Source organism: Trachinotus anak, unplaced genomic scaffold, assembly GCF_046630095.1.
Source record: "Trachinotus anak isolate AG129_WGS33_773 ecotype Australia unplaced genomic scaffold, CSIRO_AGI_Tana_v1 ptg000020l, whole genome shotgun sequence".
Lineage (NCBI taxonomy): Eukaryota > Metazoa > Chordata > Actinopteri > Carangiformes > Carangidae > Trachinotus > Trachinotus anak.
In genome coordinates, this window is record NW_027273871.1 from 4,694,788 (window position 1) to 4,707,880 (window position 13,093).

Below are 13,093 nucleotides of genomic sequence, written 5' to 3' on the forward strand. Positions count from 1 at the left end.
ATCTAGAGCCAACTGGCAAATTGTCAACAAGTACGAGTGAACCTTTGGTGCTCTTAGTTGTCTAAAAATAATAATGTCTTGTCAGCATTTGAACTAATAACAAAAGTTGTGAACAGCCTACTCTAGTCCGACTTATAATTCATAATTTTCCTCACTTAATACTCATACTTGTATATGTCAGGTCAGGTGAAAAAAATCAGTAATACAGAGTTATTGCAGGTTGGTATTAGGAATACAGACTAATTTAGCCTCTGTATCTTATACTACTAGGTAGTTGTACAATACCTCAATAATAATAATAATAATAATGGTTAATAATAAAATAATAATATTATACAAATAATAAAAGCGTATCTAACCGTTGCGCAACCGCATTGCACTTTATATTTCTGACGGTACTTGAACGTAACACGGACCTTCACAGATATGTAAACACGGTTCGCGCTCTCTCTGCGTCCACGTAAACTGCGTACGCGTCAACATCTCCTAACGCGCGTACGACAGATTTCGTGCGCACATTGTACGAAAATAACCAGAAGGCGGCGCTGCGACGCTTCCACTACGCATCAGCGAGTACGCGGAGGAGATGTCAGCAGGGAGGACCCAGATATATTATTGACGTTGTTCCAGGCTGTGCGCAGGAGATACCTCTCATCACACCTGCAGCGAACTATAGTGCAAAGAATGGGAAGGAGTATACGTGGTGTTTTTTACGCTGAAAGCCTGCCCGTCTCCACCCAACGCCGACTTTTCAGCTGTATATTCAGGAGGGACTAGCTTCGGGAAAGCGAGCAGCAAGCTAGCAGTACAGGCTAGCTCCGCGGCGAGGCTAGCTTGCTAGCAAAACTGCTGCCTTTATTGTGGCCCGCAACGAAACTCCCAGCTAGCATCCGTCGCATGCACAGAAAGAGAAAATGGTGAGAGCTGCTCATGTGTTATTTCGTCAAATTTAGCCAGCTGTTTTTGGAAATGTTATAGTCTGACCCCGTTTGTTTTGACATCTTGAACGGATTGTCAAAGGGCCAGGTAGCTAGCTCATCGTGCTACAGGGTTGACAGCGTCTGTCACCTGGTTGACTGCGGTCTCCTTGTGTGAAGAGAGACAAACAAAACCCTTGCTGTTTGAAGATGTTTGTTTAATGCCTAATGTCCTCACTTTAGGTAATAGTTGGGAGCCCTACAGCTTGAAAACATTCACGTCTTTCATCGTTTTGCTTCAACAAAATGTCAGCCCTTGACTCCGTCCTGAGCGCCGTAGCCTGAAGTCAGATCTTAGTATTGTGAAGTCACATGGGAAGTGGTCTTGCATGCTGCTCAGACATGCCCTGTTTTGACTTGAAGAACATGGCTAAAAGTCACGCACCACCAGGTAGCTACTATATCTCCTGAGAGTGACGGATAATGACGACACATCCTGTAAAACTGTGTGGTTGTGTGGTTGTTAAATTCACACATTTAGGAATTATTTGCATAAACACTGAGAAAAACACGTTAAACAACCAAAGATGGCAGAAGTTAAAAAAATAACTTAAAAATGTCTTAGTTTGTGAAACTGATAATCCTATTTTATACCTTCATATGAAATAATAATAATAATTGTATTTTTAAAATAAGTATTTTGCATAATAAAGTATGTTAGACAGTGGTGGTCCAAGGAAACACGCAGAAAAAGTTGTTTCATTGACAGCACATGTACAAACCCTTAATGTAAACCTCTCATTCAACTTAATACTTTATTCTACTGCTAAAAACATCTTGCTAAACCAATTGATGTTAAGTTTCATGATTTTAATTTGCAGCCATTGTAGCTTCAAATACACTGCTTGTACAGTTAAGCTTCCTAAAAATTTGTTTTGATGATGGATAGATATATATTACAAATATCGTATCAAGCTACTTGTCTATATTGTCTTTGGGAGTAATGTTTGTGCTGCTCTAAACATTTTTGAAAAGTTATAGTTGATAAACTGGAATTGTGATCATTGCTTTATCACATCTATTTAGTGTGATTGAAAAGGAACTTCAGTACATTTTCATCGTTGACACTTAGAGCTAGAATATTCAGATTTTTGAGAAAAGATTTAATCCTTTCCCAGTTTATCCTCAGAAAGTACATCAGATCCATTTTTTTCTTTGTCAACCCCTGTATGCATGGAAGTTATGACGGTATATCTGTCAGCAGTCATCCAAGTCTGATGTAGTCTCAGCTAAACTACCTTTAAATATGTAATTTTTTGTATCTATATATTTTATACATTATTATATTGTTATTATTTATCTTCCTAAATATTTGTTATTGCAGTTTCTTGCAGCTTTCCTGTTCTCTGCACTGCCACTTAGTTGCTGTAACACTGTGAATTTCCCCACTGTGGGACTAATCTTATCTTATCTTATCTTATCTTATCTTTAATTTTTGCATGATTTTAATCCTGGGTATTTTCTGGCCCATTTGGTAATGTAACATGTTTTAAATGTACCTAATACAGAAGCTCTAGCCCTTGGCAGATGTGTTCCGTTGTTCAGGACAGGTCAAATTTGTATAAATGTGACTTCATTATCTATGCAAAATACACAGATAGAGATAATGAATAATTGAGAATGCTTGTGTCAGGCCTTATTATTTATCATTTTTGTTAGAGCCCCAGTGATACACAACATTATTGCTTACATGATGGCGCATTGTGTATTTGTCCATATGCAGGTGTACCTGTTGAATCCTGTAGAGAACCTGAGAAGCTACATCAACAACCGTCCACCTCTGGTCATTTTTATGATCAGCGTCAGTGCAGTGGCCATCGCCTTCCTGACCATCGGCTATTTCTTCAAGATTAAAGAGATAAAGTCTCCAGAGTTGACAGAGGTGAGGCACACTTTTGCATGGGAATCTGAGCAGAAAATATAAGTAAATCACAAAGGTAGTATCATACTTGGAGAGACTGTAGCTATAACAGTGGTAAATGTTATATGCTGATAAAAACAAAACACACGTACTCTTTGTCAGGACTGGAACACCTTTCTGCTGCGCTTCAATGAGCTGGACTTTTGTGTGTCGGAGAATGAAACGATAAAGCACGGCCTGAATGAGTCCACCACACCAGAGAGCATGGTGGTAACCAGTGGCCAGGCTCGTTCCAGCACCCAGGCCCCCCTCCTGCTGGAGGACTCGGGCCCAATCAACATCTCGGTCCCCATCACCCTCACGCTGGACCCCCAGCGCCCGTTCGGAGGGTACTCTCGCAATATCACTCACCTGTACGCCACAGTGCTGGGGCAGCAAGTTGGTCTTTCTGGTAGGTTCTCATTCTCATCATCACCAGTTTATTTGTGCTGTATTCAGTGTTCAGAAAAAAATATTTTTGTGTTAAACAGGAATTTAGGTAGAGTTGTAATGATTAACCAATAAATATTAGAAATTGAATACAAGATCCAATAAGACATCCAACTACTGATGTCTCTGTTTGTTTGTTTGTTTTTATATCCTGGTGGAGACCTCACCAATCCATGGGGGTTTCAAAAATTGAGGTCCCCTTGGGTAGAGACTGTTTTTGAGGGTTCAGGTTACAATTAGGTTAAAGTGAGTGTAAGGGTCTGGGGAATGCATCGTGTCAGTGTGTCCCTCACAGGTGTGTGTGTGTGTCTGTGTGTCTGTGTGTGTGTGTGTGTGTGTGTGTGTGTGTTGTTAACCTATTTGTCATCCGCACCTGTCAAACTTAAGACCTCAGTCACAAACTTGTTTTCCTCCATTCCACCTCATGAAAAACTGTCACCAACCTTTTACAGTGTAGCCAGAAATCTGAACACAACACTTGTAGTTTATTAAACATACCATTCAGTAGTTCTTCAAAATGTAACATTACACCGTAGCTTTTATGAACTAAAACTCATGCCTTGCTAATACAGGTTGTGGATACGCTACACATACACAATGGCTGACAGGCAGAATACAGTGAGCTAAAATAAAGGACTAGAATTTATTATAGCTCAAAACAGATGGTGGTCAACTAGTGTAAGCATTGCTAATCACCTTTACTGATGTTTCAGATTGGCTTGGGCTGTCACTAACTCTTCTGCAGATGGAGTGAACTGTATTGCTTGCAACCGCATATCTGTTTATCTGCTCTATAGACTCAAACACATTATTGTCATGTTGTTACTGCTACATGATAATTAACAGTTATTTGTCACACATGACTGCACACATGTCCTTATAAAGGGTTTTAACTAGGGGTTTTCTGAGCCACTAATTTCCCTGTTGGTTAAACGGAAATTTAAGGTAAGACTAGTCAACTAGTCCGAAAGTAAGAAAACAGTGAGAATTGTCGGAATGAGCTGCATTACCTTTCGTTTTCTAGATAAAAATCCTGCCAAACCAAGCTTGTTTTATGAGATGTCATCTGTCCCACTTTCCACCTTGCTTATTACAACATCTGGGTATTAGTACAGGGAGCAGGGCTGTTGTCTGCCAGGACTGCAGTTGAAGCAAGTGGCAGGAAACAACAGTTACCTGCTGTTGTTCATTAATAAAATATTAATAATGAATATAACCGACCAGTATTTCTGGTGCCAAGTACCATGCACATCTCTAGTTTTAACTTACGCCTCTGTGTAGTAACTTTACTTAAACATAGTCAGTAAACAGTGGTGGCCTTGTGTAACATTAAGCTGTTCCTGTTCGGTTTCAGAAGACAGAGGCAGAGTGAAGAGTGATCACCACTAGCTTTAAATACATCACGTCTGCATGTGTGTGTGTATGTGTTTGTGAACTTTTACTTTTGTCTCCTGTGGTGGGACATACTCAAAGAACATTTGTGTTTTCTTGGCAGCTCACTTCTGATGCATGCTGGCTGTGCAGCTCCACATAAAGAGAATTTAGAGGGATGAAAGAAATGATTACAACATTAAACTTGGCAGATTTGGGCTACGAAGTTCTGCATCTACTTTAAGCAGCCAAAATGAAATGTCATACTTGAATCAGATGTCGTCTTTGAAGAAAATTAAATATGTGAGCATTAGGGCTTTCCAAAACAAACCTCATTGTTGTGAGGGTAAGCAAAATGGTCAATTTAACCGTGTTATTCCATTACCTAGTGACAGAGCAAAATGAAATTTTTGTATCTCTGTCTCTATTCAGAGGAGATTAAATTCCTCGGGTAAAGTCATATAATTTCATTCTTCCCAGCCCTGCGTACTGATATTAATCCCAGCCAGACTGGCTGTATTTGTGGTTTTAGCTCTCAGCCTTTGAGGCCATTCCAGCTCCACATACCTGATCTGTTTTCATTAACTTTGATGTGCACTAACAATTTCACACCGAGGCAGATAGATAACTGGGTGTGGTTACTGAATGCACAATACTTCATGCCCCAAATTCAGCAAAAACAGCCATTCCCCTGTTTCAGGCCCTTGTTGAGCACCCTGCCAACATGTACTGTTTCTGATTTTAAGAAGTAACTAGAATAGATGCGCAAAGTCAATAGGAGTTTTGCAAATATTGCACTACACTGAGCAAACAGTCCTGTCTGAATTTACACAGCACAATAGGGGATAGAGTGTTCCTGAGAAATATCAATAAATTCTTTTATTGGAGCTGTGCAAAGTCATTTACTGTTCAAATTACTGTTCAAAGTTTACTTAAATTTTAATGTAGCATCCTTATATTTAAAAAGTCAGGTATACTGTATACTGTATATTGGATGTTATTTTGACATGTTGTTTTCTGTATAAATCCTCACTGTGAATTATGGTCTACTCCATCCACTTAACGTTCAAGTGTTTATTCCATTTTGAGAGAAAATGACCCAGACCAACAGCTTCATGACTAACTAGAAAGGTCATCAGTTTTTTTTAACTTTGACCTGTGAGAACGGGAATTAATTTGGCTTTGAGACTCATTCTCCATGGTGCCCCCCCCCCCAAAACCTCGACCTCCTCCTGGATGCACACAAATCACACCCAGGAGTCCACTCATTTTAAATGATAATCTTATAATCCCCTTTGCAGTTTGATAAATATTGCATAAGTCTACAATCAGTCTGTCATTTGTTATCAGGGGAGAAGCTTGGTATGGCATCAAGTATTGCTGCTGTTGCTGTCCCTGGTTTCCTGCTGTGGGAATTGTGCACATGCTGTTTAGACTGTTTTAGGCTCTGATAATTGCCTCAGAGGAAGGAGGCACCTCTCTCTAGGCCTGTAGTTTATTTTAGCCTGATCATGGCTAATCACAACCAATTATTCCCATGTCAACATAACAATTATGACAACGTTGATATGCAAGTTAGAGCCATATGAATTGTGGCCATGGGTACGTTTCATAAATGTATAAGGCTGTCCAAAAACAACTTAGTGAGATTGAAAAGTGGAAGCACTGTGGAGAAACGGACAGATCTCCATGTCTAATCATTTAAACCTCATAATAATCTTTTATGCTCTCATTGTAAAATCACTTGTTTTTGTGTGTAGGCCGGGAAGCCCATGAAGAAATAAACATCACTTTCACCCTGCCTGTATCCTGGAACTCAGACGACTGCGTGCTGCATGGACACTGCGAGCAGGTGGTGTTCAGCACTTGCATGACCATCACAGCGGCCAGCAATATCTTCCCAGTCACAGTGTGAGTTGGACCGCCTCCTTGACTCGCTGCCTAGAACTTGGTGATAACTGACAAAATGAAATACACGTCATTTCTTACAGTGTATGACTGTTAGTGTATCCGTACAATGTTTAATCCAAACAGTTACAGTAGTTGGTGATATGGTCTCTGAGAAGAGAAAGTCAGTGTGTGAATGAACATGAAGGCAGAACACATAGAGGTATTTGTTGTTCTTTACACTCAGATACAATTAAGCAGCTTTTTTTAATATCTGTCCAATATTAAAAGCTGAAATTATATATATTTTAGCTTCATTATGGAGTTTTGTTAGATGTTATGTCTGCACCTCTATTTCTATATTTGTTAGCATATAGAAAAAGGGTTTGCAGTGGCTTTTTCCTCAATGTCAGAGGGAAGCTCAGCACGGTGTATTATTACCAAAGGTTACATTTAGACGATGATTATTCATCCCATGAATTTGTACTACAAAATTAAACTTAAGCCAAACACAGTCAAATCCACCCCTCTGCTCTCTTAGTTAGCAGCTACTGTAGCACTGTCTGATATCCTGCGTGGGCTTCCAGATGGAAGAGAGATAGAGAGAGAGAGAGAGAGAGAGAGAGAGAGAGAGAGGCTGCTTTCTAGGCCAGTCATTGAAACCTCCCAATTAAATTTTAACTTCAAACACGTCAGTAGCTGTGAAGCTATAGTGACTTGTTTCATTTCATGTTTCACCAATGGTTTGCAAATGTAGATTTTGAATTTGCAAGCCTCACAGGGCCCTTGGACGCTCATGCTTGGTGCACAAACGAGTTATTTGTCTTGTTTAGTGAAACGTGTCGAAATTATCTCATGCGTGCACGTTGAAAGCGTGATGAAACAGGCACCAGGACTTCTGGAACCCTATGGAAGGAGCAGCAGCTCGTCTTGTCAGTTTGTGAAACTATTACATAACCAGACTGAGAGCCTGGGACTGAGAGCTCCCAGCAGTGTCATTCAGATTTAGCCGATGTCAGATGTGGATTTGATATTGGTTTGTCATTGCTTTCAGGGCAGACAACCTCTTTGAATGTCACACTGCAGTATCTCACTTAAGCTGAAGGTGTAATAGGGTATTAGCTGTCTTTAGAGACCTCTGGAGGTCCTAAGATTAGCTGCTCAATGTAAAAATAAAAACTGTAATATTATAGATAATTTTCTACAGTTCTGTCCCAGTATATTGATTTTTATTTTATTGTAATACACAGTCTAGCTCTGTTAGTTTTTGATGTATTTGGTCCTTTGCTTTCATACCAAACTCCTACATCCACATCCCAGTTCTATTGTCTTTTAAATGTCTAATAATAAAAACATTATGAAGTTGATAATCAGATCAGTAAATACAGATAATTATGTAGATAAATTAAATACATTTTCTGCCGTCACTACCATAAGCAACATAATGTGAACAGTTCAAAAACAGCAGCCAGCAAACAATAATCTGTGTTTTGGTTTGCAGGCAGCCACCGCACTGCGTGCCGGAGACGTACACCAATGCTACGTCATGGTACAAGGTGTTCACCACAGTCCGTGACTCAGACACCAAGTACAGTCAGGACTACAACCCGTTCTGGTGTTACAAAGGAGCCATTGGCAAAGTTTACCACGCACTCAACCCAAAGCTTACTGTCATCGTTCCAGATGTGAGTCACCACCTCCTTATTTTCTGATTTCTGGCAGATGTTATTCACAGTCTCAGTTTTTATTTAACAAGTGCTAAATGTTGTAAATAGTCAAGGTCTCCCAGGTGAAAGGTAGATTTCTTCCATCAATTGTATTAGTTTCTGTAAATTATTCTTCTTTTCTCATTTTCTATTTATTTTTTCTTATTTATAAATTTAAAAGTGAAGCTGTGATGCAGCTTCTTGGTTAGTTGCAAGTTAGAACGGCTGTAGAACAATATTTACTAATTTCTACTTGAGATTATAAGTATATATCTCTTAAATTATGTTCATGTAGTATTTTATGCCTAATTTAACATACTTTTTTTTTCTATAATTTTATATTTTTTAAGTCATTGTAGTGCGACACAAAAGACAAGAATACAGGAAAAATCAAATATGTCATTGTAACTATTCTGGTGTAATTTTTCGAGCAGGGTATCGAATCACTCCCTCACCCCCTATAAGACAAGGTGAATGTAACCAAACACAAAGCCCATTCTGAAAGCCATTCAGTCTTAGTTCTGTACTGATGGCAGTAGATTGTTCCAGGATTACAATGATCCCATTGACAGACCTCCAACTGGGCCCTGAATGGTCCAGTGAGCCTGAAAACAATTAAAAAAATATATGCTGTGCCTGCACAGTTACCTGAGCTCAGCTCACTTGAACACACAGAGGATTTGAGAGTGATGTTTGAGACATCAACAACAAAATAACACAGAAATGGATTGACCTTTATTTTGATAAATGGAGCCTAAATGGCTGTAAATTCTCATTTTATTTCCTGCATGTTTTACTTCTTTACTCTTCAGACCTACTGCGCAATTAAAATTTTCTTTGATGTACTAAAAAAAACTCTTTCCAAACTGTATTTTTAACTCTGACATAGAATACCATAAAGGTGGATGTTGCAGTTATGTTTGATCATTTAGTTCTGGGGTGGTGCAGAACGAAAAACCATAATCCACACATTGTTGCATGAAATATTGACTAGACTCTGCCGTCATGGTAAGAAAAGCAGTGGTGGAAAAAACATTAACTGTGCATACATGGTGCCTAGTCAGGCAGAGCGATGTGGCTTTAAAACATACTGTATTCATTGTCTGTAATATCAAGCTGCAAAACAGTCACCCCAAAAAAAAAATCCCAAAGTTTACCACAGATGTTGTGAGAAAATCGTGTGAGGAGCAAGAAAACACATTCACATATCAGCTCATTTCATAGAAAAATGATTCCCACAGTCTTGTACTGAATTTAAATCACATTCAATTAAAGTTATGTGTAAACAAATATACTGTGATGTAATGTACTTTATACTGTAACTCAGCCCTGGCAGGAACTGGCACTGATCAGTTCCACAGGACATTCTGTGTAGGGAGCATGTAGAAATCACCTTTTGATGATTTGAGTTATTTAACTGTTTTAAACACTTTCTCACCAGGATGACCGTTCCCTCATCAACCTGCATCTGATGCACACTAGCTACTTCCTGTTTGTCATGGTCATCACTATGTTCTGCTATGCAGTCATTAAGGGGCGGCCTGGCAAAGTACGACAAACCAACCCCGACTTCTGCCCTGAGAAGGTACAACAGACACCAGCAGTGCTATATGACGTGAACAGGTAGTTTCAGCCAAGCATCAGCTGACCGCTGATTGGTCAAAGCCATGATCCAATCAAACGCCTGATTTTCTGCTATTTTTCCAAAATAATGAATGACTGTTTATCATGACTTGTGAAAATGTGGCACATGAACTTCTTCTTACTGCTTAAGTAAAAGAGCCAATGTTAACATGAACATATCTGCCAATAATGCTTCAGCTGGTCCTGTTTAAAGTGATTATAGCAGGAGCTGAGTTGTTAGTGACTCCCCACAAAACCTATAAAACATTGTTATGTGCTGCTGATGGTCCTTGGCTACGTCTGGTATGTGCATAGTCATGTCTCACTCCCAGGGGTAAGAGAAGATTGTCCTCCTTGGTTTTATTGCTTGATGTAGCACAATACACACATCGACACACGTATCATCTTTCATTCACTGTAGAAGGAGGAAGCTCACAGCAGTTCAGAGATGAACAGAGTTACGATAGGGCAGCATGCTCTGACTCACTGTCTGAGTCAGGCCAAAGGGATGGTGGTGAGGGTCCTGCTGAGGGAACAACAGGGGAAATTAGACAGTTTTTTTGGATGCAGGCAGATTGGGTGGAGCCAGACTGAAACTCTGCAGTTCTTCATCTAACAGCTCTAACAGTGTTTGGACTATTCATCCCCCTTCAACGAGTTTGCTGACCAAATAGCAAAGAATATGTCCATATCCTGTTGTCTTGATTAGTTTTTACTGAAGAATAGCCCCCACCAGTGAAGCACTACTAACTCGACGATAAACACATCATGGAAATGCAGATTTAAATGATAAATTTGTGTAATTGTGATACCAACTACACAGAGTTGAACTCAAAGTGCGTTAAAAGGGAAGTTACAGTGTGAATAGAGAAGTCCTTCACTTTGATAGTGACATTTTAGATACTTTACCCAGTTGAATGCAAAAAAATATCTATATTAGTGACTTCTTCACAGCTGCAGTTTCTTGCTCACATGCATAACTCCTTAGATAGCAGGATAAGAATAGATCTAGTCGTGGTATCAAGAATGAGACTTTGGCAGTCGTTGGAGTACTCAAAATTACTTGAGGAAATCTGGATGTTTTGCTATTGCTACGTAGCCAGCGTTAGCAATAACAGCTGTTAATGTACCAGTTTTGGGAAGAGCTTCAGCCATTGTTGTGTTTACAAGTGGTTATAATGCATCCTCTGAGCAGCGCTACTAGACTGGATGCTACAGTGACTCTGTATTGGAAAGTCTGATCAGGCCAGAGCTAGCTGGTTAGCATGCTAACTTCAGTAGAAGAAAAGAGGTGATAGAAATAGAAGTAAAACAGGAGGGTTTTCCTCCATTGGAGACAGCTTTTGGCGAGTAAAGCTAAAAATTTGATGCTAAACTCACAACATGTCCTCTAGACTGGTGAGTAAACAGCTGTTAATGCTAACATTGGCTATGTAGCCGAACTTACAGACAGCTCCTTTAAAGATTCTTCTCTGTCATCTTGCATTCATCTGCTTTCTCTGCTTCCGTCCACGTTACCAGTTTTTGTGGCGCTATGTGTGTGTGTTCTCTCTCTAAGGGACTGTGTGACAAGGTTTTAAGCTGCACTTAACTGCATTTCTTCTGTTGCAGGTGGCGCTGTCAGAGAGTTAAAAAGGCATCGGAGAGCTCTATCAGAACTTACCTGTAACATGGACAAAACTCAAAGAAACAGAAGAAATAAAATTAAACTTACCAGTTGCCTAGTGAACCCTGGAAATACAATAAGGGACACAAAAGCTCTGTGAATGCATTACTCTTGCAATGTTGGGTTTCTCCAACCAAAGATATACAAGTGCCTGTATCTGTGGTGTAAATATTTGTAGGAACTCTGATATTCTGTGCAAAACCTTTTTTTTTCTTTTTGGTTTATTATTATTATTATCATTTTGCCTGAGTCCCCTTGTGCCATGTCAGAACATGCAGTACATAAACAAAAGCAAAAGGCCAGATTCAAAAACTACATTGCCATTTTTCTAGCAGTCATTTAGTCTCTTTTTTTTTTTTTTTCAAGCGAGATAAAGAAATAAAGTTCTTTAAAGCGCAGAGAGGTGGGTTACACTTAACATTTTATAGCATTTAAATGTTTGTTTAGGATTTGAGATATTCAAGGTGTTTCTATCTTCCATGATGAGAGAGTATGGTGTGTAGTCACCTGCAATGTGTTTAAGTGAACTAAATACACTTGAATGCTGGGGTTGAGATATTTCCTTTAGGATGAGATGCTTGTGAATTAAATCTTCAGTATGCACTTGGCATTGCAGCTTCAACAGTGAAGGGAATGAATGTAGCATGTTTCTCTGAGTCTGATCAGAATTTGGATGTTTCATGAAGTCCACTCAAAAGCAGTTTCGTGCAATTTGTCTGTTTAATTGAAGTGAAGTTTCCATCATCTCTACCAAATTAAATATCCATTTTCTCCTGTGTGTCTGCAGTGTCACTAAGTATTTAGATAATTGCACTGTGCACATTAATAGAAAAACAAAATGCAATGTCATCAACAGTGAAATTAATGAGTCCCATTTTAATGGCAGTTAAATAAGCTGCGGGAATCTGTGGTTTGTGTTGAAAATAGTTTTTTTCTTTTATTATTTTGAGACAAGTAGATGTCATCGCACGTAAAATATGATTTTCTGCCTTTTGTTTTCTTTCCTCTGTGGCTTCGTCACTCTCATCTTCCGTTAGCCGCCAGTCGCTCTGCAATGGTTTTGTAGTTTTGGCTTCTAGACTCGTGTGATGTTCGATAGTCTTCTTTGTTGCACCTGGATGAATCGAAACATTATCTTGCCTTACCTACAGTACAATATGATTGACTTGCTTGCTTAAAAATAGGCAGGGAGATGATTTTCTCCCTTTCCAACATTAACTTGCTGGTCCCTTCTTCCACGGCCATTTATCTTCTTTTTCGTTCTGTTCCAGTCTGATGAGCCTGTGGTTTGAAATCAGAAGTTGTGATCTGTGTCCTGTTAATGTAGATGTCAAGTGGCCCTTGAGTTATTATATTTTTTATGAGGCTTTTGAATTACTTGTGCTTTTATTTTAAACAAATCGATATCAGTTGCACGTGTTGAAGTGTTTGCATAGTTGGTGCACCTTCAGATTTCTTGCACATTTTGTGTTATTTGCTCCCAAGAAGAAAAAAACAACAAAAAAAAATTGTC

At 39.2% G+C, this 13,093-nt stretch overlaps 1 protein-coding gene across 2 annotated transcripts; it reads left to right on the plus strand.

Annotated features, from left to right (window-relative positions):
* The first annotated feature begins 537 nt into the window (after positions 1 to 537).
* On the plus strand, positions 538 to 12,358 carry tmem248 (transmembrane protein 248). Of its 2 annotated transcripts, none has more exons than XM_071506513.1 (7): positions 538 to 917; positions 2,701 to 2,859; positions 3,001 to 3,289; positions 6,459 to 6,609; positions 8,087 to 8,270; positions 9,733 to 9,876; positions 11,526 to 12,358. In XM_071506513.1, exons 1-7 carry the CDS (start codon positions 915 to 917, stop codon positions 11,544 to 11,546), a joined length of 951 nt encoding a protein of 316 aa, XP_071362614.1. In that variant the 5' UTR covers positions 538 to 914; the 3' UTR covers positions 11,547 to 12,358. The 2 variants fall into 2 exon arrangements, with proteins under 2 accessions (XP_071362614.1, XP_071362613.1); XM_071506512.1 differs by having other exon boundaries at positions 567 to 917; positions 9,733 to 9,914.
* The last annotated feature ends 735 nt before the right edge of the window (positions 12,359 to 13,093 follow it).

What these genes read in the sequence shown, in the direction of transcription:
- tmem248 (XM_071506512.1), top strand. An exon ending in GCAGCAAGTTGGTCTTTCTG is followed by an intron (nt 3,290 to 6,458) that starts GTAGGTTCTCAT and finishes TTTTGTGTGTAG; the next exon opens with GCCGGGAAGCCCATGAAGAA. An exon ending in GTGCTATATGACGTGAACAG is followed by an intron (nt 9,915 to 11,525) that starts GTAGTTTCAGCC and finishes CTTCTGTTGCAG; the next exon opens with GTGGCGCTGTCAGAGAGTTA.